A 26,999-nucleotide genomic window follows, 5' to 3' on the forward strand; every position below is an offset into this window, starting at 1 on the left:
AATCTCTATGGTCCATATCCCATTAGAATAACTGGAAAGCACTAGCCCTTGCACACCAATGGGAAGAGGTGCTTTTATTCACTAGAAATTAACCTGCAGGCTTACCTGATCCAAAGGTCCACATTGGCCTAAACACATTCTAGTTATGTCAGCATTTTGTCGATTTTAACAGATATTTTTGTACATACCAGTGGATCTTAGAATAATTGCTAGCCAGAGAAGTCAAACATTTTACCTACTTGCCTCTTTATAGTATTTCTCCTGTGCAAAATAGTCACTCTTTTTCCCTCTTTGCAATCACTACATTTTGTTCAGTCTGGTTTTAACTTTTCTGTTTGATTCTTTTCCAGGGAATTATACAACCGTTTATTTAATTCCCCACATCTGTACACTGAAGTTTGTTCTACACTGCAGAGAAGCAGAAATTGTGTTTATAGAACAGCTGATACTCAAAAAATACAGACAAGCTTTTGGGCACAGTCTTACCATCTTCTGTAACTAAACAACAACTCCAAGCTAAATACAGGTTAAAACCAAATTAGTTTAAACTAAGATAAATATGTTAATCAGCTATTTTACTACATATGTAACAGCTGCAGTTGCAATGAATAACTTCATTTTGGTGCTGTAGAAAATGTATTTTTGATTGCACATCCTACTCATCTGCTCTGGAGCACAGCGCTACTGATGGCTTTGAGCTATGGGTTGAAGTCTAGTAGTGTGCTTCCAGACATCTCATTTGTGTCTCCTTCATAGGTGTATTTTCACTTACAGAGACTATTCCTACGAGCGATTAAACGTTTAAGAATAGGCCACACCAACATCACAAGCAAAAGCTATCCAAAAAGCATGCACCTTCAGATTTAAAGTTCTGAAAAAATTGTTGCTCAGACCTAAATGACACAAATTTCATATACCAATTGCATTTAATATTGGAACTTATGTTTAAGCATGAAATTAAGAGCCATCAAATTACCTTTATATCTCTAAAATAATCAAAAATTGAAATATACCTCCAGTCTCATTGCATTACATCATTTATTATCATGCTGCATCGTGGATGGCAAGGACCAAAGGAAAAGATTGCAGCTTTGAAAAATACCTGTTATTTGCAAGTAGAGTTATATGTAGCTCCTGAAAGTTTGACTTTCACCACCACACAAAGGAGCACAGCTGCCTTTTGTTCACTGCAGAAACTAGCTTCTTGTTCATTTTCTTCTTCTACTCGATACTTATCCATTCTGAGGAGGAGCTAGCTGCTATTCAATCAAACTGCAGCTCAATTCTAATGTCACACCTGAAAGAAACTTGAAGAAAAGGCAAAGAAAGTGCTAAATGATCACATAGGCAGCACACATCCAATATTGCCTGCTACCGGTAAACCCATGTTCTTCTTTAAATAAATCCTTTTGTACATTCTAACAAGCAATTACCTCGCTGGAAGACTTCCTAGCAGGAAGCCTTGGAGTCTGTCTTAGAGGCTTTTGAACTCAGTATCAGACCTTAGTGCTGCAGCACTTTGGTGAGAACACTGCACCCTACAGTTACCCAGCAGATACCTGGGACTCAGTTATTTCCAGCACGGCCGGAGAAGCGTACCATGTATTCCTTTGTGCCCACAGGAAAGGATGCAAACAGATGATTTTCAGGGAACATTACTTCTGCAATCCTGCTGCGTTTTTGCAGCACACCAATGCTAAAATTATGCAAATCTTCAGATACTGCATATTTCTGTCTTGCTCTATTATTCTTAAAACTGGCTTATAATAGATCTGTGAAAATCAAGTTTCATTGCTTCCTGAGTTTGCCCATCCAAACCACTACTACTTGAGAATTCATGATCCAAGCCAGGAAGCCTTCTCTATTCTAATGTGGCGTGGTTTTTTTGTTTGTTAGTTTTAACGTGTAGGTTGAGCACGTTCAGCAGACAGACGAGAAATTTGGGCTTCCAAAGCCATAACTGGGGCAAAGAATAGGATACTACTGCCACGATGTCAAGAGAACTATGAGAAGATCTTTTTCAAATACTAAATAATACAGAAACTGCATGAAATATTATTTCCTTAGTTTCTCGTTTGACTGCCAGTTCATCAGATGACATCCACAGTGAGAGGTTAATCCCTTTAGCTCAACACCATACTAACCATGTACTCTCAATTAGAAATAGCTCACTTTCTCATTTTCTAACAATACAAAACCTATAAACATTCCAACCTCCCGATTGTAATGATTTTCAATAACTAAGTGTACCAGAGGCATAGCAGAAGGTGGGAGGTTTGTACAAAATACAAAACGAAGAATATAAAGTAAAAAAGTGTAAGTAAAAAAGAAAAAGAAAAAAAATATAGTATAGCTGACAGTAGAAAGCTTTACATATTGAATTGTGAATGTCCACTGCCTACTGCAGCTTGCTGCTCACTCCTGTGAAGCAACTGCAACCTAAGCTAACTTTTCCTTTTCTTCTTTACAGTCTGGGGCTTCACAAAGAAATGAGTTTGGGGGAGCAGGGAATGAAGGAAGCACTTGAAAAAGAAAAAAATCTGTGTTTCAGAAACTCAAAGAAGACAGTGCAAAGGAGAAAACTGCTTTTGTGGATCTAGTTTATTAATAAACATTGTAATTAACAAGACAACATGCTGTACAGAAACCTGAAATAGAACTACTGCAAATTTACCGGACTTTAAAAGCTGCCGGACAGTGGTATACGACGTCCAACGGCGTGACCTGTAAAGCATGGTTAGGGCTGCTGCAATACACAGACATACACTGCTCACTCTCAGATCCTGTAGTATGCCATAGAGCAGGGAGGTTTCCCAAAATACAAACCCAAATATTTACAAGAAATTGTCAGTCTCTTTTCTTCACTAGGGATAACATGTTATACACAATTTTCCTACGTATACCAAATAAAATCTTTGCCTTCAACTTTGCTCTGTGTCTGCACAAACCAATCCTTCCCTTTTTACTTATCTAATTAAATAACAGTAGTAAACTAGAGTGTAATCGTGTAATAAATGATTATTAAATAAGGAGAAGCTTTAAAGCTGTGAAAACAAAACTTGAGCTAGAACCATTAAGAACAAAATCAAGCATTAATGATTAAGCTCTTTCAAACTCAAACTTTATAAGCTTGAGTCAAACAACCTTGAGTTAATCAACCATTAATGACTTAATTATTTAAGTCAGGTGCCTTGCTCAGCTATGCTAGAAGCAGGCATAACAACGATGGTTTGAGACTGAAGGGGTTCCTCACTGGATTAGAGTTAGCCCAGAACACAACACAGCAACTTAAAGCTTCTCTGAAGGAGAAAAAATAATAATAATTAAAAAATAAAAATAAAAAACCCCACGAAAATCTACATATCGACATACACAGCGTACATAGATACCTGATACAAAGCGGCTGCGAGCCTCCGTCCCTGTGCCTGACAAAACAGGCCTGGCTGCATTCAGAACCACATAACCATCTTTGCTTCAACCGAGCTATCAAGTTAGCATTCCTAAACCCTCAGGTCCTATTAGCATGGGCTCATTGCCATGATAATTAGCTAAATGACCTGCATCCGCGTAGCTCATAGCCCTGAGAGAGCAGGTGCTCTGTAACCTCTTTGGCCAAGTTGACGGGCCTCATTATTCTTCTTTCAGAATCAAGTAACGCAGCACAGTTTAGGAAAACAAAGAACTGGCGTTTTTTTTATTTTTTAACTATGAACAGTTCAACTTCAGTTCATCCCTTTTTTTTTTTTTACACTTGACTACATCATCAAAAAGTACCTTTCTTCTGCTGCCACCACTTCTATCCTCAATGCAGTAGTTAGAAGTGCAACCAGCGTGTACTGAGTTTGGAAAAAAAATCTAGGCTAGACTGTGTGACACATTACTTTGAAGGCAAAGGTTTTCCTTTATCGTTACACTGTATGAAACAAATCTAATCATGTAACTACCATTTTACTGTATATTGTATATAGGATCGTTTTCTTCACAAATTCACACAAGATAAAATAAGTTAAGTGACTAAAAAAATTACACAAAAATATACAGCCTATGCACTAGATAAATTATTTATATATATGGCAAGATGTGCAATGAGTCTATAGTAAGGTTATTTGTCTGGATACTGACATGACACTTGGACAGTTTTCAGAAAAAATGTTGCCTCCAACGCATAGTTTTATATAGTAGATATATAATGTGTAAAAATGAGAGCAACATTTAACTCCTGATACAGTATGTATTTACAATTAAGTGTTATGCATCTTGGTGACAGAATTTTACAATACTGTAACACAATTTCCTGGATATGACATTTAACACTTCCTATTATCAGATTCTTCATTACAATTCTCGTTCAAACAATTGTTTGTGGGGGTTTTGCTGGTTTTTCTTCATTGGTTTGGAGCTTGTAGATGTTTTGTTTGTTTGTTTTAGAAATAATTTGTGAACTTTTTATTTTGTTCTATTCTTCTGCCTCTGAAAAAAACCATAATTCTTGTGTCTTTATCTACTCCTATGAAAATAGCAAAACTAGAATTGATTGCTTTGCCAATAAATTTCTATTATAATATTCTGTCAGAAAGGACATGTTGAGAGGAAACAAATGTGATTTCAAATGCAGCTGCCAACTCTATACACACTCGGTATAGGAGACTTCTATAATAAAAACTAAAGTCCTCTGCTTACAATAGGAAGTATTATATGCCAGCATTATTCTAAATTTGCACAATTAATGTGTTTGGTAAGGCTGTGTAAACTACAGATAAGCTTTTTTGTATATTCCTGAAAAGGACTGCTGAATTTTCTCACTATGATGTCTCCAAAGCAAACAACAAATGGCTCTGGATATATGATGTGTAAATTAATTTGTCAAATTTTTTGTTGTCCTGGAACTGAAAATGAGCTGAATCAACCATTGTGTGTCAGTAGCCAAAGGACTGTTATTTTTTTCCCCAGGATTTACGTGCAACTGGAAAGCAGTGTCCTACATCTTTTCTAGACATTACTGAAAATTACACTAACAAAAAACCCCAAAACAACAAAACAAAAGAAAGAAACAGAAAAGAAGTACATTGCCAGGTAATCTGATGTTTGTTAATTAAACCCTATCAGCAGATTAAAAGTGAAGCTTTTTTATTCATTTTGCACATAAAATGTAAATGTGATTTGAATAGATTTACAGTGGGGACAACAATACATAAAGCTACTTAGACCTGCTGGGCACATAGTAGAAGCTCTTCTAGCATTCATTGGAAACCCTCAACAACTTGAACTTCTGTAAATTTTACAAGCAGCTAATATTACAGCATTTTTACACTCCTTTTTTTCTTTTCTTTTATTTTTATGTTACACGTAAGTTACAGTATGAAGCTTACACAGAATTCTATTCATAGGAAATATTCGTACACTTTCAAATTTCCCTCCACGCAGCTTCAATTGTCTCACTTAATGTAGTAATAAAACTAAACAAAGTTATGCAGTTTGTTAAGGAAAAAAATCTTGGTATGTACATACTGTAAATGATGATGACTAAGCAGCAACAAAATGCTAATAGGAAAATGTGTGTTTGTTTTTTTTTTTTTTTTTTTTGCATTAAAAAAGGAATCTCCACTTTATCCGCTATAGAATTTACTAGTTTTATTTCTGTATCACCCAGAACACTGGAAAAAAAATCCTGATCTTTACAGAGAATCATCCTGAGACTCTGTCAGATAATATGATTGGGGTGTGCTTGTAATTATAGTTATCCAGCATTCATACCCAGATTCCTCTTTCTTTGCTGAGATATGTCAGTGATTCTCTAATAATAAACTAAGCTACAATGACAACTACTCCTTTATATTATAAGTTTGGGGTGAAGTAACTAATAGTAACACTAACCTTTTACTGAACACTTGCAATAGGTGATCGATTATAGCTGTAAAATAAACATATACATCACTATAATATTATTATAAACACCAGTAGCTTAAAGCCACAATAAGACATCAGCCAAAAAACTACCCCAATTTCCTACTGATTTCAGCAGTGCCCATGTAATTTTCAACTAACAGGAACAGTAGCCAAAGCAAGCTCTGCAAGATAAAAACAAACAAACAAAAAATTAGACTTACAGCTTGAAAAGCATATGCATTATACTGTTGCTTCCATTATTGTAGAAAGGAAAATCTTAGAAAAAAAATAATCTTGTAATATCTTTGGATCCATATTGTATCCTGTCCTGTTGCCTATTTCACACAGAAAAGCCTAGTTGAGAGCTTTGTATTTCATCTACTGCATCCTTTCAAAGAATAAATACTTGTAGACTCAACCACTGAACATTAAAAGTAGTTGTCACGTCTTTGAGTACATTCTCCTTCTCAATTACATGAAAGGTAAATTTGGTGGCAACATATACCATCCGTACAAAGTGTATCTTACTCTTTATATTGTATAAGGTAACCAAAAAAGAAATTGACCACATGATCTCTATTGCTTAGCAAATGGAAGGTGAAATCTGTGAATATCCTATAAATTATAACAATGAAGATAGAAAAAAATGTTACATTACTGCAATGTTCCTTAAGCTGTACTAAGAAATTGCTTTCAACAGGGAGGAAGACCTGCTGGCAGATATTTGCCCATACAAGAAAATATTCAGATTTTTATGGTTTTCTTTTGATTGGTTCTGGATTGTGACTTTTCTTCCCCATTTTATATATTTCACCCTAATTTTCTTTAACTAAGTCCTAAGGATTTAGCTTTTCAAGTTCAAATTTAGGATTCTATATACATAAATATTCACAAGCCTAACAAATGTGTATATGCAATAAGAACAGAGTTAGGCTGTGACTATATACAGTCACACTTAAAGCCTGAAACAGCTGATTTGTCAGATTTGCATTTATAGCTGGTGCTCATGGATAAACGTAGTGCTACTCCCAGACACTGCTGCCTGGTGGGACATGGCAAAGTTTGCCAGAGGGATGACTTTGACAGGATCTTCACTCGTGCAGTGTCTTTCACATGTGTTGTAGAACTGGGGCCTGGGCCCACCTTGGCCTTTGTCAGTGTCGTCCTTTGGAAGGGGCCTCCCAAGAGTGTGTCGTCCGTCAGACCTGGCTCCTCGGCCCCAGCCTTGCTGGAAGCCAAATGATGGCAAAGGTGTGTTGGACTGTTGATACTGTGTCAAAGAAGGTGGCATCCAGCAGTTGTCAGAATGGCCCAGGATGAGACACTCCTGCGTGCAGGTTTCAGAGGCCTCAGCCAGGGCTTTCTGGAGATTTACTTCGATAGCTGGGAGGGCAGAAAAAGATAAGAAATTATCAAAAGATGTGAAGAATGATGTTCGTAGGGAGTCAAGGTTAAGAAAGCAATCCTAGTTCTACAACAAAGGACATACTTTGGAAAGAAAATACCTGCAGCTGTACAACTTAACTGAACATTTAGGTGCTTTCAGCTTGGAGGCCCACAGTGGTGTCATGGGCAAGCATCAGAAAAAATGTTAGCATTTTAAGAACAGACGGTAACATCACTACAGCCCGAGAAACTAAAGCCCTTATATGGTCTACTCATAATGATGATTTACTTTCTGAAATTGTCCTGTGCATAATAAAGCTAAAAGCTTTATAACAATCTAGGATTGCAATACTAGATATTTGCATTCATGAAAAAAACCAAAAAAGATTAACATTAGATTTTTAAAAATATGCTCTTAACGCTGGATTGGGTCTTTACTTTTATTTTTTTGCTCAATTTAAGGGAAAAAAAATCTAATTTGGATACAGAGTCAAAGGTGCTTCATTGGTTTCAAAGATGCACTCAAGAATGTTAAGAATGAAAGAAAGTATTACAGTTATTTTAAAGAGAATTGATTTCTTGATGCATTCGATACTGGAAACCTTGACAAAAATCAAAGGGTAATAGCAAGAAAAGCTGTAACCTCTGTATTTTACGAATAATCGAACCAGAGCTCTTGAGCAGATGCAAGATTTGTGCTCATGAAAAGGATTACAGAAATGATAGTTTGTTCAAAAGCCAAGTAAACTACTAAATGTGAAACACATAATTTTCAATACATAAACAGTCTTGATCAGTTTCATTGAAATGATTGTGGTTTTACCATATAATATACATTCAAATTAATGCAATTAAAATTCTAGAAATCATCTCTTAATGGTTCTCATATTATGTATGATAATTTTATATTATCTTACCATGAACAGGGCTTAAGTACATCAGAAGAGAGAAAAAGTCTTTGTTTAGATATTTCATTGTGTTTCTTCACAAAACTTCAAGACCATCCTTTTTGTGATAAAAGCTATGAATGTGTTTTTAATATCTAGCTTCATGAAGATAATCTTTAGAAATGGGTTCTGGCTCACAACTAGCACCGAAAGTATGCTGCTACAAATTACTTATTGCAATATAAGTTCTGAGTAGGAGCCTCTCATCTTTTGAGCTTTGTTTGTAAACAGATGCTGTAAATCTGCTTTAATTTAATGTTCTGTTTTTACTTTGAATGTTGAAATCTATGTAAACTACAAAGCATAAGCACATATTTCCATATTACATCTAAATACAAATGGATTTAGTTTTCCCTTCAGACATAAAAATACATAATGCTGCTATCCAAAATACAAGATGCATCTTTTTTTAAGTCTACCACTTGCAAGTAGACAATTGGTTCCTTGTTGTTTCATTAATGTTATATTCTTGATTATTTCTCCTGAAGGACACTGCACATTGTGTCTGCCTGCTAGGGAAATGATTGTTTATAAATGTTTTGCCCTTTCATTAGCATTTCAACATGTCTTCTGTCACTTTGTCTCCATATGTTTGAATGTAATCCTGACAAAGCTTTGGCACCTTACTGTTGAAATACTAATCCAGTTTTGATGGATAGTGGGATATATAAATATGGAAATAATTCAGTAGAGAAAACAGTTCACTCGAAAAAAGTTACTACTGGTAGATTAGTTTAATCTCTCTGTGTCCTACTATGTGCTATTAGAGACATAAATCTGAGTATATACAAGCTCTTTAAGCTCTTTAATTATCCAGGTTTGCTTCTCTTCTGATCAAGGCAATTCACTGAAACCAGGTACATCCTTGACTGAGTGTTGAGTAACCTCCGACTTATGCAGAAACTGATTTTTTTTGCATTTATTAACAAAACATTTTTGATACTCAATCCCTCAGTGTTCCTTTTATCTCAACACTTTCTAATATCACTTAAAATTCTTTTAGTTAGTTAAGCAGGAAAAAATACTCTTATTTGTTTGGAAATAGTAATTCATATGCATTACTAGCTCTCCATAGTTACAATACTTGTATTATCTAAAGCTTGAATAAAAAAATAAACAAAATTAAACCATCAAAATCAGCATTTGGGAATAAAAACATAACATTTAAGCTTCAGAGAAGGCAACTGCAGAAATAGAAGGTCACTTAAAAAACATTCTTGACACCATCTTGACAGATCAGTATGACAGTAATTTTGTGTCAGGAGTTGCCAGACTGCATGTAGACTTGGAACATGCTAGCGTGCGAAGAACAACAGCGTTCTCAGGATGACAGCCTCAATTCTCTTAATAAAGGATTATATGAATTTTAGTTTTAGAAAGTATCAAATCTGTAGTACAATTATGGGCACAATGCCATGATGTGTGTACAAATCATTTTGGCTTTGAGGTTTCATTATATAACAATCCTGCACTGGCAGACTATTGAGAAGATAATTTTTTTTTTGCAGCAATCCCAATCTTTCAGTGTTCGTATTTGTAAGATGTAATCTTGATTGTCAAAATAATTATATTTTTCATCACTGCTTATAATTAGTAACACTTAAAATATACAGTTTTCGTTAATTTGGAAGAGTTACATCCATTTTCTACAGAGCAGCTCTGCATTGCTGTGAGAGAACAGGAAGTAAAAAAGTATTTAGCACATACAAGTGCATTTCTGTATGATGCCTGACTCATTTCTTTTTTTCCATCAGTAACAATCAAGTTTTGTTTATAATGTACTGCACTTATTAAAAAGAAAATAAACTATCAACCTCTACAATCACTTCAAAAGGAGTACATGTTTTATAAAATGAATAGGATAGTTTTGTTTTAATTTATATCATCTGCATACAGGCCGCAGCATTAGTGCAGCCCTGAGGCAGTTTTTAGGAGACAAGGTATGCTGCAGAAACCAAATTAAGTGAGGGTGTGACAATGAATACATTGTGAGACAGGCAAGGTCCTCAGTATTTGCATTTAAAGGAATCTTAGAAAATCTCAGCAACTGATCTGCTGCAGTAGAAAGTACTAGCAAGGATAATCAGAATGCCAAACAATCGCTGTTTGGTATGAATTAAAAATAAATAAATAAAGCCTGCAGTATTTTTTAGCACAATGAAGTAAAAATGACTACTGGAGCATAATTCTTCTGTTTTTCAATGAACTAGCACGAAACACAGAGGATTTTCCTTCATGAGTATTCACTGGACATTATCTTTCTTGCCTGTTTATCTAGGCCATGAAATGTAGCTCCTTTCAGTCCTTCAAATTCATTCTCCATTTTCCTAAGATATTATTCTTCCTCTTCATTAGCACTTGAAATCTTTCTAACTTGCTGCCTGGCCCTGGCGTTCTATTGCCATCTAAACCACGCTTTAGTTATAAACAACATTTTATTTTTAACAATTGCCTATTTTATCAAAGCAAAGAGCTTTTTATCAGCACTATAGCGTACTGCTAACGGTGCCAACTTACAACACAATGCTGCTGATTTCTAAATATTCTGTTACCGACTTAGAAGGAAAAGAGCTGAATGTAACTAGCAGTCAGCCTTCCTTCCCCCACCACTTGCTGCTCACTTAAAAGGAAGGAGTCAGGCTGGCTCCAGCGAGCATCCCAGAGGAACATATAAAGAGGACTGCAAGCACTACTGGGTGAGTGTCAGGTTCAGTGCTGAACAGAGCATTTATCCAGTGCTGTGTAAATTGACCATCGCATTTTCTAGATGCTACTCCTAAAGTGTCCTTTCGCTTTGCACCTTTTTATGCAGGCAACTGTTTGTAACAGTAACTTCTTGTAAGTGACTGCTAAATGCAGGTGAAAAGAAAAACTTTGAGTCTTTTTCCCATTCAAAAGTGGTAATATAGGTAATTATTCTTCCAGTCACATAAGTACTCTGGTAAGAAAAATCTGCGAAGTCTGCCTCTAACAATAAAGTTAAAGAAGGTTTCTGCGATTTCTGAATATTTTAAGAAGAAATGGTGTTTTCCTCTACTGAAATTCAGTGTTTAGTGTGTCAGTAAGTCTTCTCATGTAAGAGACTTGCTGACCATGACATACAAGAACTATGAAAGAATTTTTAATTCATACAACAGATCGCACTTATACACATGTGAATTTACCAGTGTTGTTTGAACTCCAGATTGTTTTAGAAATGAAGCTGTTATTTAAACTGACTCCCTCAGAACTAAGAACGTTTTTAAAGAAAATGCCTGTCAGTTCTCATGAAATGTTTAGATCAGAACTGTCAAGTATAACTAAAAGCACAATAGTTAAAAGGCTTTCTTCATTATTCCACAGTCTTTATCATTTATAGGTCAAAACATTCTTCAGTAAGAATAATTACTTTCACTTAAAACACCGAGTTTCAACTTTGCCAGGTAGCTATCCTTCAGTAAAAGCAATTATAAAAGATACTATTTGATAGTTTTCTGTTTGTTTTTGGTAGTACCTTTCTATGATTATAAAACCCATAGATATAGATAGAAAATACAAAAGCTGAGTACTCTTCTTACATGTGAAATAAAGCTGAAGAACTCTACAGTGCTTCTTGCACTCTCAGTCCAAACAATACGTAGCATAATGCTGCATCTTCAACACTTCCAGCTCAAAATTGTAAGTTTTGTTCTTCATAGAGAATTCTCAAAGGAAGACAAGCTGTTAATACAACTGTGTTACCAACATTCTCACAATGCTGTATTTACCAGTACAGACTTGCTGTATATAAGCTACATTTTCTTTTCTACCCCTATTCCCCTATATCCATGCCAAAGAGTTGTACTACTCCTATGAGAAGATCACAAAAGTCATCACTTGCATTATGGAATCACGCAGACTTAGGTTGGAAAGGACCTTTCAAAATATCTAGTCTAAATTCCTGCTCAAAGCAGGCTGTCTTGATCAAGGTATACAATAATCACTTTTTTCCAGAAGTTTAGGCCAGACTTTAAGAATTGCACATCTCCCCAGAAAGATTTCTTAACACATTTTAAAAAGGAGCTGCAAGTTCCTAAAGCTGAACAGTCAGCAGTGTGCACTTCTGGAGAATCCTTAAAATAGCCCCAACTTCATCCACATTAAATGTAATAATAATCACAAGAGTGGTAAATTTTCATTAGCAAAGTACTCAGATTCTAGGCTCAGGATCTTATATATTATATTAAAAAAATAAAAAACAATTACAAAAAAAATTAAGACAATTTTAAACATGGAATATAGATAGAGTGCTTGAATTTAATGCTGAAGTCTTAATGAAAAGCCAGTATTGAATATGATACATTTTGGATGCAAACCATCCAGTGTTACATTTAGAGCACTCTTGTTTCATAATAAAGCAAGCAACAATTAGCAAGCAATTAAGCAAATTGCCCATAATTATGCCATTGCTGAGCTATTTTTCATATTTTCACAACACAGCACATATATGAATACATGGCTTGCAGTGCCAATGCTATTCTGTCAGCATCCAGAAGTGCCTCTCATTTACTGAAGCGTTTCATATTAAACAGCTCCCATTGCACTTTCAGTGCTCTCTGCTCAGCAGGAACTCACCAGAGTGATGAAGATGACAATCTTATACTGCTCATCTCAGCCAATGGCTCCTAAGGAATGGGTTGTGTTTCCTCCTGCATTCTCCCCCTTCCCCCTCTCCCCCTCCTTCTTTTGCCCATGCGTATGTGCTAAATGTGCTACTCAATCTAAGCAAGAATTCAAGCATAATATAGGGAAATAATAGCCCAGAATTACCCTGGTGACCGAAAGCTGCCACTTGGGCAACATCATTTAGCAGTCTCTGCTATGCTAAGAGAACAGAAATGACATCAACAATAAGAAAGGAAGGGCAGAACAGTTTATTAGTATAAACTGGGCTGCTTCAGTAAGTTCAGAAGGAAGAAGCTTGAATGTAGAAATCCTAAATAATCACTGCTATATGCCTTTTTTAGCTTTTATAATAGAATCCCTTTGGGAGAAGCTTCCTATGAATATTTTATTTCATGTATATATCTCAATAACTCAGAAACGTAAATAAATTAGTGAAATTTTATCCTTTCAACCTTTTTATTCAAAGAACAAGTAGGACACACCACTTCCATTACACTTCAACCTTCCATACAGAGCTTGCCTCTCCCAGATCCCACATTAAATCGTTCTCTGAGGAAGGCTGATTCTCCAGACATTCTGAATGTGAAATCAAGAGGCATGCTGGAAATACATTTCTGCACAGCCATGCTGTGCTGGATATCTTGCTAGAATAGGCTCTTCTTCCATTCCAGTCATCACAGTTCATATCTTAACATCCATGTTTTAAATTTGAATTTAATCCTAAAAGCTGCCCTGAGTAAAGCTTTTTTATTATAAAATCCCATTGGTACGAGTTGTGGGTATTTTGTGTCTGGCTTCAAGTACTCTAACAAACATTATCGAAGATGGCTGGGGAAAGTTGGTGTAGAAGAAGACAGAGAATGGAGGATGAATCAGGGCAAAGGAGAGAACATATGGTAATTCCTCTATAATTAACTACGCTTGGGAAGTGAAGTGAATCTTTCCTTCACAAATAATAGCCTTAGAAGAAAAAACAAAACAAAACAAAACAAGGCACATTACTCATTCATAAAGTTTCTCATTGTTATTCAATCTTGCATTAATCAAAACCAAGAAATTGTTTAAAAGCAACAGTCTTGTAGAAAGTTTGGTTTCAGTAATTGCTGTTTTCCACAGAAAGATATTTCATTGAAAAAAATAAGCTGAAAAAAAAAAACCAAAACAGAACAAGCTCCTCAAAAACCTGCAACCTTTTGTTCAGTGCTAATGAACATGCATGTAAGAATATTGCACAGTGCATGCTAGTGACCCCTCTTCTGCCAGCAGCCCAACTGTATTACTGATCTTTAACGACTGGGCCTTGTTTACAGCAAAACAAATATGCTAATTTTCTATAAGAAATATGGTTCTTATACTGAGTTATCAATGAGAACTTTAACCATAACTTGTAAATTATAATGAACATCTAAAATGAATAGCCTAAAATATAGTATATTGATTAAAATAGTGAGTAATACAATGTGCTTTACTTAATATTTAATTAACTGCTTCACATTTGTGCTGAAGGTTTTTAATTATTAATACAAAGTTCATTATTTAACACAGAATATAAATTTAAATTCAAATCGATTAGATAAGGTGAAACTACACAGTGAAGAGTGGTTTATCCTCCAGCAATAACCTTTGACCTGAAGAAAAAGTTGAAATCTGTATCTGTATCGCCCCACACGTGGGAAGATTATGCACCTTCAGTGGTATACGTGAAGCTTTTCTACTGATGCAGTTTCTGCAGTAAACCCAATATTCCACCAAAATACGATGGAGGAAAAAGTGTTCCCGTTGTGATTTTTCAGCTGGCCCCTGGAAGAATAAACACTTTCAATACAGGTTTTCTGTAAGACGTTTGTAACGCAGCAAATTTTTCTTCCTTTTGATGTGTATAACTTCAAGTCTCTAAAAATAAAATTATTGTTTGCAGGAAGGAAGTCTATAGAAAGTTGTAGACACCCACCAATTATCATCTCAGAATAACTGCCTCTCAAGTATTGTTTTTAGAGTAATGTGGTGGGCTGACCCCAGCCGGCAACTGAGTGCCACACGGCTGCTTGCTCACTCCTGCAATCTCAGCAGTATTGAGCAAACTGAAAACCTTATATCATTTTCTGCAAGATGAGCTTCTCTCATCAAAGCCTTTTTTTAGAGTGATCACAAAAACAGAAGTAATGCTAGTATGTCTGCAAGCATCTGTTGAGAGTTTAAACAATAAGTACAGAACTTATTTCACTGTGCACTCTCTAATACGATGATGTTTCTAAGGCCTTATTGCCCAAGAATGTGTATTCATATATAAAAACAGTTTTACGCTTTCTTAAATATCCTTAAACATTATTTGAAATACATGATGCAGAAGTTCTGTAAGGAGTGCTATGTCTCTTACCAACTTCAAGAGATGAGATTGCAAATGTTCTGTAAAAATTGCTCTCCATCCTTCACATGGAAGCCACTCCTTAATGTTAAACAAATAGATTCCTGCTGCTGTTTTGACAGTTAAAACCCTTTGGATGTTTCCACCAAGATGTTACATCTAAAATTTAAGTATCTATGCCAAATAATAATTGAAAAAAAAAATCTAAAATAAAACAAAATAGAATTAAAAAGAAAATCTGGAATAAAAATACCTACATATATATTTTCTCTTTGTTAGAACCACAGGCACGTTTGCTACCTTAGAAGAAGTAATCTAGTAAAACACATTAAAAACAGAAAGGGAGCTAAATGACAGAGAATTCATTTAACCAATACAGTGTAACTCCGGACATTCTGAAGTAGTATTTATATCTCCTTTTCTGTGATCAAATACTTATTCAAATGCCTCGTTAAGAATGCACATGAGGAGCCCTTACCAATTAAACAGACGTTTTTTGCTTAAGTTCATTTATTTATTAAATCAAGAGTCAGTCCAACATGATATGTTCTCGTTTAACTCAATAAGAAGCAGCTTTTGCATGTGGGTTTGCTGCAGGATTTAGTAGTGTACCAACATTATTTTGAGAGGCACTGAATGGAAAAAGAGTGTATCATACAAAGGAAATGTGTCCATTACTATATTTTCTCCTTAAAAAACAGGGAAAAAAAAAAACACATTAATGTAATACAAAGAGCATGAGGTGTAATTTTTTTTTTTGTACAGCACTCCTCAAAATGCAGCTTTTTATAGCTAATCCTTTGAAAAAGAAATGTATTTAGGCAGTCTTTTCTACCGATAATTCATAACATGTTCTCTATCTCCTTCAAACCTTTCCAAAGAGTTCTCATGAATACTTGTATTCTTGCATTCATATAAATATATATACATATATATTTAAATTTCAGAAAAACAGATATCTATTGCTTACAATATCTGAACTTTAAGTATTCAGGGAACATTACACCATGCTCACTTTTTAAGGCCAGGGGGGTGGGGGAGAAAGAGGAGTGTGAGAGAAGGGAGGGAACAGAGAAGTCGTTTAGCCTTTTTTTGTTGTTTTTATTCTAATTTTTTAATAAATCATTAAATACTTAAAGCCTGAAGATTAAAAAAATATAACCTAAGAATCACTAAATCTACATAAACTTATTTTCTGTGAAAACAGCAGAAAATGCATTCTTTAAGCTTAGGCTGTGAACACTGCAATCAAAAAAATCAATTACCTTTTGTGGTTCTCTGGCTAGAGAACAAAGATCTATTCTTGGAGACAGGAAAATAGATGAACTTCAAAGAGATAAGGGAATAGAATTTCTAGGTAGGATAAGGTCAGTAGCATTTATTCTTGATAAATGACCTCCATCAAAATATTAGTGTACCCTCATACTACTTTAATAATGAATTCAGACATCTGTGAGTTAAGTCAGTTGAGCAAGTCATCCTCGGCAGAGTGTAGGGTGATGAACAGTGGACAAGAAGTTCCTCCTCAAGTATATTTGAGATAACTCACACACAGCAGCATCAAGGGATAGGTGTAGGATTAAATAACTACAGTTCTGCTTCAGTGTTTACACCCTGAATTTCACCTCAGTAAGTTTCTCAATGCATTTATCTAACTGAGACTCTTCTAAGAAAGCTCCAAAAGCTATTATCAATAGCATTAGACCTACAGTAAAAATAATCTAAGAATACTAAGTAATTATTTTAAGTAACTGAGCAATTGTTGGCAATTGTTCATAGTTCAGACATTTTAACGAAATCTGAATTTTCAAAAGAAAATCATAAAAAAAACCCACAGACGCCAAGTAAGTCAGTAAGCATGTCTTTCCATGGTGTCCTAAGAGGAAGATAATAAAAATGTCTTTTTTTTTTTTTTTTTTGCTTTTCTCTGATATACACAAACAGAAATTTAAAGTGAAAGGCCAGTAGAGCAGCAAACAAAAAACCCTACAACATTCTTCAAATATTCTGTGTCTTTTATACTGCGACTCCAATTGCATTTCAAGAAAAAAAAAAGTACATATTTTCTTTATTAGAATACAAATCAAACCATAAAAAGGTTCTTTTTATTCTGAATATTACTCTGTGAATATTGCCGGATATTTTCATGATGTTCAAATGTAAATACCTATGCAGTTCTGCTTATTTGTGTGCTGTTAGATACTGCATTTGATTGATCAACATTATTAGAACTATTTATTTAAGTTCGGTATGCAAGTAAATCTGGCTGAAGCTTTTCTTCGCAAAGCAGTTTTCCATCAAAGATGGTTTTTGTCCAGGTTCACCTGCTTTGTGACAGCATTGACTCAAATGAAATTTTAGGGTACAAAGTATAGGAACCATGGCTTTCATTTTCTCTCCTTATTTCCATGTAGATTTTTCAAATATGAGAATATCTGCTAGTCCAACATTATGCAGTAAGAACATTATTGAAAGGAAATGTTCTCATTTCACCAAAGCTTTTCCTCAGATTTTTCATTTCACAATGTCATGTTCAGCTTATGATTCCGAAAAGGAGCATTACTTCCAGTTAACTGCGCCTGCAACATGGCCTAACACAATCTGCATTCATTTCCATTTTCTAAATTTCCTGTGAATCCCTTACCATTGCTACAGAAGCACAAGCCTTGTATGCTCTATCTAATTCTATTTTGGAGGATTTTCAAGCCTTTATAAATAATTATTTTAGAAATACTTAAAAAATAACTGCTGCGCAGTCAGGTAGTCACACCTTTTAATTCCCCTAAACTGACCGGTAGCTTGTCAGATCTCTTGCACTTATTAAACGCCTTAGTCACAGTGTTCAACCTTGTGTAAAGACAGACGAGAGAAGTAACACTCTGACATTTCATCTCTCCACAGGACAAAAGGATTTCCCCTCCTGCAGCTTCTGTCCTCCCCAAGACAACACTCTCCTCCATATGGCTGAAGCCCAGGTGGGTTTGTTTCTTGGAAAGCCCCCTGAATTTCATGCTACTTGATAGCTAGACAGCATTTTCTAACCAATTTTTCACAGCAGCTTTCTGTCACTACCGCTTTGTCAATCTGCCACAGACTGCCCTCTGTGGAACAGTGTAGCTACTCATCCCTTCAACAGAGACTCCCAAAAAATGTGAAAGGGCCATGTTTGATTAACCACTTTGTGATTGCTGTAAAAATGAAATTTGAAAGGTAATAATTACACTTGTAATTACTTAGGTCTAAATCTCTCATGTCTTCTATTCTCCCTCTTTCTGGGCAGCAGGAGCAATGACTCATTAATAATAATAAAGTCATTTAACCCTGCAGGCACATTACAAGGAGAAAGATGTCATTTGTCACCTACACAAATAGAACAATCACTGAAGGATACAGAAAGAACACTATTTCATATTTATTGCAAATGATAAAAGGACATTTTGCACTCATTCTTACCATGACATCCCAATCTGCTTTTAATTATCAGCAAACATAAGGGGACAGCATACAACATATGAGGGGCTACTAATAATGCATTGTCCTGCGGTGACATTTCCATAATCACTTTAAATCTATCCTATACATATGTACTAGTTAGAGCTTTCTGCTCATGAAATCATACCCCCTAGTAAGGAATGAATTATTCTTTGCAGATTTAGTGACAAAAGCAGCTCTCTCCAAGAGTTTGAGGGTTTGACAACTGACATATGTATTACTATTACTTTAAGTTATCAGGTTTGGCATTCTATTACATTATGGTTGGATACAGCTAGAATTATTTAAATATAAGTATATTTGTACATTTGTGCTCTTTAAGCCAGCATCTTTATGGTAATAGTTCCCACTGGCATTAATTCAGCCAAGGTCCTCTGCAAGTTGCTTAATTTTCCCGTGCTTTTCAGTATTGTTCTGAACTTCACTACAACAGTTCTGTAGGAAGTATTCTATATTAGATGAAATACATTCCCTAATTCATTGGAAATGCATGTCAGTACCTCAGAATTCACTGAGTTTTAAAAACCAATCACTGTTGGGACAGCCAATCTGTAAACTAAAAATTCTAAGAGATGAGGCTATGCTTTCCCTAAACAATTTGTTCAGCTGTGTAACCTTAAAGAAAAACACAAGAGAGAAACTTTAACTATGATATTATTATGAAAACAAATGAATGGAAGTTTCATGTAAATAAAAATCACTACAATCTGAATTTCAGCTCCTTCAGGGTAGAACTACAGATTCTTTTTTGCTTTGTGATCAGCACTTATCTAACCATCAGGCATGTGGAAAAAAACAGAACAAATTCTAACAGTATGAAGTTATAAACTGTTATTGTGAGGAGTAGAAAGGAGGTAAGCAAACCTCCTAAATCTGTTTGTATTTTCCCTAGGTACCACAATAGGCTATATAAAGACATTCTTTAAGGAAGTTAAATAAGTAGTGTTAAGAAATAAGGCACATCAGGAAGGAGTAAAATGCACAGAGTAAAATGCATATTTTCACTCAAGATAGTGACAACACAGAAAAGCTTATACATGGAGTGAAATGTTTTGTCAAATTGAAAAATGGAAATAATATGAACACTACAATTTTCACATCAATTCGAGGTAAAATGTTTTGAATTACAGTCATTTTAATCTTGTTTTATAAAGAAAATTACTTCAAATGGGTGATAATTTAAAACAGCATAATCCAAACTCATTGTACTCCAGTCAGGCACAGAAGTGAGAGTGGCTCTGAGTGATTTGGAGCAATCTCTACACAGTAGCTCAGAGCCTCATTCAGGACAGACATTTGAAAGAAGAGGGATACTTTACCAGAGTTTCCATCTGATCGGTACAGAACCACTCTCTGTGATGTTTCCTACTTCCTAACTGGGACTTATTAGGCAGTGCTAGCACCTTCAGAAATTTTGGCATGATCCTGATGCGGTAATACTTTCCAAAGTTCTCTTAGGTACTCAGTTGTGACCAGTTACTCCACTGAAGCTTTGCTGTTTGATTATAAGTTTCTCGTATCACTTCACATAAGCCTTTTCCAACTGTTAAGAAATTTTTGGCACATGAAGGACTCTTGTTAGGACAGCAATGCATATTACAAACTTTTTTTCCTTACTAAAAAAACCTCTCAGAAAATACATTGCTGAGTTTTAACTCTCATTAGCTTCCTTAGGACAAATTCCAACAGTGGCTTTCAGATTTTCTTTGATATTCTTTTCACCTCTCCAAAGCATATTACAATTAAAATATAAAAATATCACCCTAGTTAAAATCAAAATATGTGAGTAGTTTGTATTTTGAAATCAAATAATTTTCTCAGCACCTGGACAACTGACATCTGATGAGAATAATTTAGGCCAGATCTGTGTCTAACACAACTTTTTAAAGTATGAGATTTCTCATAATTATAAAAAAAAAAATAAAGGCAACAATTATATCTATGATTATTTGGAAGAATTTAGGATCAGAAATATCATCCTTAAAATCACAAGTAAGCATCTGCTGACAGGAATCATTTCAGCCCATTTTGATAGCGGTCAGGACATCCACAAGGATTACTTTGACTCCTGAAACAAAGTTCATTTTTAATTGCTGTTGTTTTCATTTGCTTTTTAAAAATACTTTTGAGCACATCAAGTGTAGGAGTATAAAGTTAGGCATCCAATTTTCCAGGAAAAAACCCCCCACAAAAACAGTATTTAAAAAATAAAATTTTAAAATCAAGAGTACAAACTGATTGATCTTTAAATTATTATTATTATTTTTGACTTAGTTACATATAACTAAGCATCTTTTTCTTATCACCACAAGCTGCGTGTCTAAATAAAGGATTCTGTAGAGCTATTTGTGGAGCTTCGAATTTCAGCGTAGGTGTTAAGTTTTGATCAGTTCTGTTCAATAACAAGATGCCCTAACAGACAATAATTTTATTTCTGTACATTTACTAGATCATATCTTTCTTTGCAAAAGTGATTTTTACTTCTGTTTGATAAAATTTTATATATTTATGCTAATAAAAACAATCTATATTAAAAAAAATGAAGTTAAAAAGTAGCATTCAGATTTGTCAAGAAACTTCCAGCTTTTCTTAATACGTGAGATTAATAATTTCTTTATTGAATGTGGAAGGCAAACCAAGAAACAAGTTTTAAAAATGCTTAGTTCTTTACAGAAAGGATTTTTTAAGTCCAGGGTAAGTGCTGTTCTGGCAGATGTTATGTAGAAAGCTCTCAGCATGTTTGGCACACAGATTTCTTTTTAAAAGGGTTCAAACCTGAATTTCATGAGCTAATGTTACTTAGGCTTCAGCGGAATACTTGTGACAATCATCTTTTCTACAGCAAGTATGGCTAGCAGGAGGACTTTATGTCTGTACTCCAAATGGTCGCTTTGAATCTTTCTGTGGTTTTAATTAACCGTAGAATACAAAAAGACATAAATGAAAAGCTATCAGCCAATTGCTGACCAAGTGTCCACCAGGTTATTGAACCTCTTCAACTATTTATTCCTTAATTCATCTTTAGTCTCCTAGAGATGTCCTTAATATGCTCCAAGTTAAGTCATTATCATCTATTGCTCCTATTCAAGCTCATGTTAACAGAGTGAATTCCTCAAAAATGATCAGTCTTGAAAAGGAAGATTTGGATTCTGACAGAGAATAATTTATCATGGCTGGGAAAAGCCTCCCACCAACTGGACTGTATGAATGCTGGGATATGAAATTGTTCCACAGAACCTCTGCAGAAAAGGACATTAAAGTCTCAAGGATTAAAACAAACAAAAAAAACAACCCAGGCTCTATTCCTGATGCGGATTCTTTACTATTTTTGCATTCACTGGTCCTTTTTCTCACCTTCTGTACTGCTTTGAGGCAGAAATAATCATTAAGGCTCTGCTGTCCATTTGCATCGCATGCAGCCTGTGACACACAGACAGGCACCATCACTCAAGGACAGGACTGACAGTGACTTTCAAAGTTGCACAGAAACATTACTGGTACTGAGGGTCACAAATTGTTAATCAATAGATCCATGAAGCAAAAGCCCTCACAGTAATGCTGTATAATTTACCATTTTTTTTGTTGTTGTTGTAATTATCACATGTAACAATAATTGAGTAATCTACTGCTGTATTATAAAATATTTTCTATGCTTCTACATATAAACTGAAATACAAAACAGCTGCATATAACTGGAACTGGAAACGTGATTAATGACAATATTTCAGTCAATATACTAGCATTACTGTTCCACTTAGTTACTGCTTTTACATCCTGCTATAACAAAGGGGGAATTTCCCCTCACCTCTACTAGAAGCATCTGCAAACTGGACATGGCCATTTCCCCATGTCCCCAAGGGATTGTTGCTCTATTTTTCTATCACTTTATAGACTTATATTCTAATTCTCTATGAATCTGAGCTGCTTTCCTGTTTCTTGTCTTGTCATGTGTGAGTAATTATGCAACTCTGGGACTTGAGTAACTTAATTTCCCTGGAGAAGGAAAAAAAAAAGGCAAAAAGCTATCAGCAAGTACTTCAGACCTGATCAAGAAATACAAGACTTGCCAGGCCTAGATATTTTACAGATTATCTTAAATGCATATCATCATAAATATTTGTAAATGGGAGTAAATTTGTAAATTTGAATATCAGTGTGTGTATGTAGGTTTATCTGTCTGATTTAATCAGAACACACATCCTAGTTCTCTTCCCCCTTCTTTATATCATATTCCAAAATCAAATGGAATTGTGCTTTCAACATCACTGCTATCACCATTTTGGCATTCCTATTCAGATTCAAGATATATACTCATTATATTAATGCTGTCAATCTAAAAATAAAAATCAGCGCAGTGAATACGTACCAGGCAAGTATCTGACTGATACATGATGGCACACTGAAGAGCTGCTATTGAAAAAGAGTTAACATTTCCCTGTGAAGCACCAAAAAGTTCAGAAGTGCAAATTCTTCAGTATTAATTCAACTCCCTTGCGTTAAATGTGTTTTGATGCAAAATTTAATTAAATTATCATAAACTATTTTTCTCACAGGACCCTTGGGCCCAATTCAGACAGTAAATAGTTATTCAGTATTTCTCTTTATCTACTTTAATCAGCATGTGGCCGTATACCTTTTTAATTAATACTTTCAAAGCCTTGTCATGAATGTAGATTCCATTGTATACTTTTTATTTTGTTTTCACAGCACAACCAGAATTTTCATGAACACGGCAACATTCCTCTTGGACTGTTTGTTTTACTGAAGCTCTTTGAATGTGAGGAAACTGAGGCATAAAGAAAATCTATGTCTCTCTCTGGCTCAGGGCTTCAGAACTGGATGCATTATTTCAGACAGGTTCTCAAGGACATAGTAAGGGGGAAAATCACCTCCATCACCCTCCTGGCCACACTTCTTTCTATGCACGCATTTGGCTTTCTAGCCCACAGTTGCACACTACTAAGAAAAGCATCCATTACACTAGGTAGAAATTGAGCTTTGCAGGGAAATGATGCTACTGCTAGTAGAGACTCTTAGGGTTGGATGTTAGATAAGAGATATTAGAGTTACAATTCTATAATCCTACTATTGATGCTGTGCAGATTTGTATCACATTCTTCAGCTACCTTCAGTATTTGGAGATGGCTGTGAGTCCAGCTTTCCATAATAGAGTCATAGTTGCCTTAGTGACTGTGTTGTATGTAAATGTACAGTTTTTCATCCATCAATACCTTCAAATGCTCCACAAGGCTGTTATCAATCCATTCATTACACAGTCTATACTGATGTTTGGGAATGCCTAGAATCTGGAGCGGCACCTTGCTGCTGGCCTTGTTGAACTTCATGGGATTTATACAGCCTCAAATATGTCCAGGTCCCTCAGAACACATCGCTTTTTCTAGCAAAATTTCAGTTCTCTCTCTACTAAAGTGCTGTGCTACATATATTTTAAAGAACCTGAAACACAAAAGACCATGGCTCCTTTTTACTCATATAAATTTAAGAAACCGCTGTGATTTTTACCAGATTCAATAGTACCACCATTAAAACTTTTTTTTTGCCCACTGCCTTCAGTCAGAACATCATGAATGTATTGATTTACTTTCAAATAATAATTTTAAATAAAATATATATTTTAAAACTCATTGAAAGTGAGAAAGCAATGTTTCTGACATGGCATGAGACATTTATTTATGTTAGAACAAATCCAAGATAAATGCACCGATTTCAAGATCTGAACTTTATGAACCTTACAAATTCCACTCCATTCCAAGTAATGAGAGAGTATCTCTAGTTTTTCCTCTGTAAGCCTATTCACAAAGCTAACCATGTGCACGACAACATTATATCCAAGTGGTGAAATCTGTATTGCAACCCTGAATTTTCAGGGGCAAAGTCGTTTTGTGTCAAAATTTGAGTTTTGTGTATCTGAAAGCCACAAATGGCCTCTTTTCCAATTCAAGATCTACTTTAAATATTATTTGTATTATTCACAGCTCATTTTATTTTTTTCTCTTGCTTAAAGTAGACATATTAATGATTTATCTTCCACCATCATTAGTAAATCTAAGCAAATATAAGGTTCATTATTTTAATAAAGCACAAAAATCCTAGGAATATATGTGCTTTGATTTGTATATAGTACCAAAGCTTTCTAAAAGTTAAACACAAGTTGACAATATGTATTATTGATATGCAATTCAATAAATTGTAATGATTTCATAAAATATACAGGATAAACCAATGTCTTGAAATTCCTTAAAGTGTTTCTCAGAACTAAACTTTATTTATTCTGTAAGATAGATTGGTCTGTTAGAATTGCTTCACTGTAAGGTTTTTATCATTTCTCTATGTAATTTAAAAATAAATTTAGCTGTGTGTAATTAAAATTACACATTTGTATATGCACTGCTCAAAACTACTGTGTTATTATCTCTCCTGATTAGTATTTCATTTTGAAACGTTTTTTGTGTATGTTGCTGACATGAGTTGTAATCTTTCCCTCCTAAACCCTACAGACAGGCTACAGCTTCTGTTCAACGAAGTTAAAATCTTACTTCCTCAGGGAAGAAGCTAAAAACAAATACAGAGAATGAAGTGAGGGAAAAGAAAAATATGCAGGAAAAAAAGTGTAAGATATTTGAGTGCTGAAAGTCTGTTCTCTTCTCCTAGTTGCAATGCAATCGTCATCTGTGTAAATCTCACAAATTGTTATCATACAGATGGCAGAAAGTTCAGAATTGATTCAGAGGAGCTATGTACAGTTACACACAGCGGTCTATTCAGCAGTCAGCACAATATGCTTATTTTAATTAGTTACACCCAAGTCAGCTCAGGCATAACTAGCTTTAAGGAAACAACAACAGGAAGCTTAGTTGCAACTGTGCATTTTTCTGTGGAAACAGAAAATACATCCATGTTACTTCAGTGCAACACTCCAATTTCCTTGGCTATGCTTGCACCCTGCTAGTTACATGGGAATTAAGAAGCACATAAGAACATGTTAAAGCTTGCTAATTCATATTTGTATAGATTATATCAACATAATTACATAAGAGTACGTAAGTATTGTGGAGGACAACTACAAAGGAGGGAGAGGAAAAGATATTTAACATATCATGTAACACAAAAAAAGATTCTTCACACTGGCTCCTTCACATATGTCAACTTGAAGATTAAAGGCTCTGAACAGCTATATTCCTGTAATCCAAGAAAAAAAAAAAACAGAACAGGACTGTCTTTCCTTCCATGAAATAACAAAATAGAAGTAGGGAAAGCAGTAACACTAGTAGGGTTCTGGTCCATCAAGTTTCAATGCTAGGCTTGACATTATAAGGTTTCACTTTCAGGAGCAACAATTTGCTGGCCAGGTCTGTTCAGAAAACCATTTTCTAATCTGAGCCTCAAGTATCCACTAGAAAGGCTATTTGTCCAAAGATTTTTAGATACAATTGTGCTTCAGAAATTCCACCAATTCACAGTGAGCATCTTGAATATAAGTCTCTCTTCTTCCAGGAAGAAGGAAAAAAAGCCCGACATAATGATGTTCTACAAAACATTCTGAGCACAGCAAGTGCTTATAGGTTCTGCTGATCCTGCCAACCAGCCCAGAACAGTAATGCACACTTGTCGATATGTCAAAAGAGAAAATAACTATTAAAAATAATTTCACATCTGTATTAAAATCAAAGCTAATAAGGACTGTATCCTAGTCAAATAATAGATGAAGAACCTCTTGAAACAGTGTATATATGTTGTAGCATAAGAGTAGAAGCAAATGGGAAATTATACATCCAGGGCAAATTAAACTGTTATTATAACTGCCCTTCAGTGTGTCCATTGACCCTGTATATCAGAATTTGACAAGATTGTATACTAACAATATGACTCTTTATTTTCTTCTCCTAAATATATACTTTTTGTCATTCACAATTTATGAATTGTTTATTACAGGCTCCATTTTTTCCTGACTTTATGTACAGCTCATCCTATTTGCTGTGTTAGCTTCTCCATCAAAAAAGCAAATACAAACAACAACAACAACCACACAGAGCACCTAAAACATAGCTAGCATGATGCAAAATGTCATAAACTTCCTGGAAGTCGAGATGAGATGTGATCATTCTATTTCCTCCCCTCATAGCAAAGTTAGGCTATACTTTAGGAAATCTTTATTATATGCTCAATAGTCAAGCTCTTAAGAGCCTGCTAAAACATTACCATGCTAAATAGTATGCCATTACCATAACATCACATTAAATCTATTACATTAGCATGTC

At 34.9% G+C, this 26,999-nt stretch overlaps 1 protein-coding gene across 3 annotated transcripts in view; it reads right to left on the reverse strand.

The window, feature by feature from the left end:
• Nucleotides 1–3,728: 3,728 nt before the first annotated feature.
• PCDH11X (protocadherin 11 X-linked) overlaps nt 3,729–26,999 on the reverse strand; it is a 395,938-nt gene continuing 372,667 nt past the window's right edge. For 2 of the 3 annotated variants that reach the window (XM_065729487.1, XM_065729489.1), the window contains one exon: nt 6,871–7,249. In XM_065729487.1, coding sequence (XP_065585559.1) covers nt 6,878–7,249 — 372 coding nt within the window. In that variant the 3' untranslated portion in view covers nt 6,871–6,877. Of the gene's footprint in view, nt 6,069–6,870; nt 7,250–26,999 lie in introns of those variants that run through there. The other variant, XM_065729488.1, reaches the window with a different exon arrangement.

This window comes from Cyrtonyx montezumae, unplaced genomic scaffold, assembly GCF_038088225.1.
Source record: "Cyrtonyx montezumae isolate F1298 unplaced genomic scaffold, pur_monq_1.0 scaffold_11, whole genome shotgun sequence".
In the NCBI taxonomy this organism is placed as follows: Eukaryota; Metazoa; Chordata; class Aves; order Galliformes; family Odontophoridae; genus Cyrtonyx; species Cyrtonyx montezumae.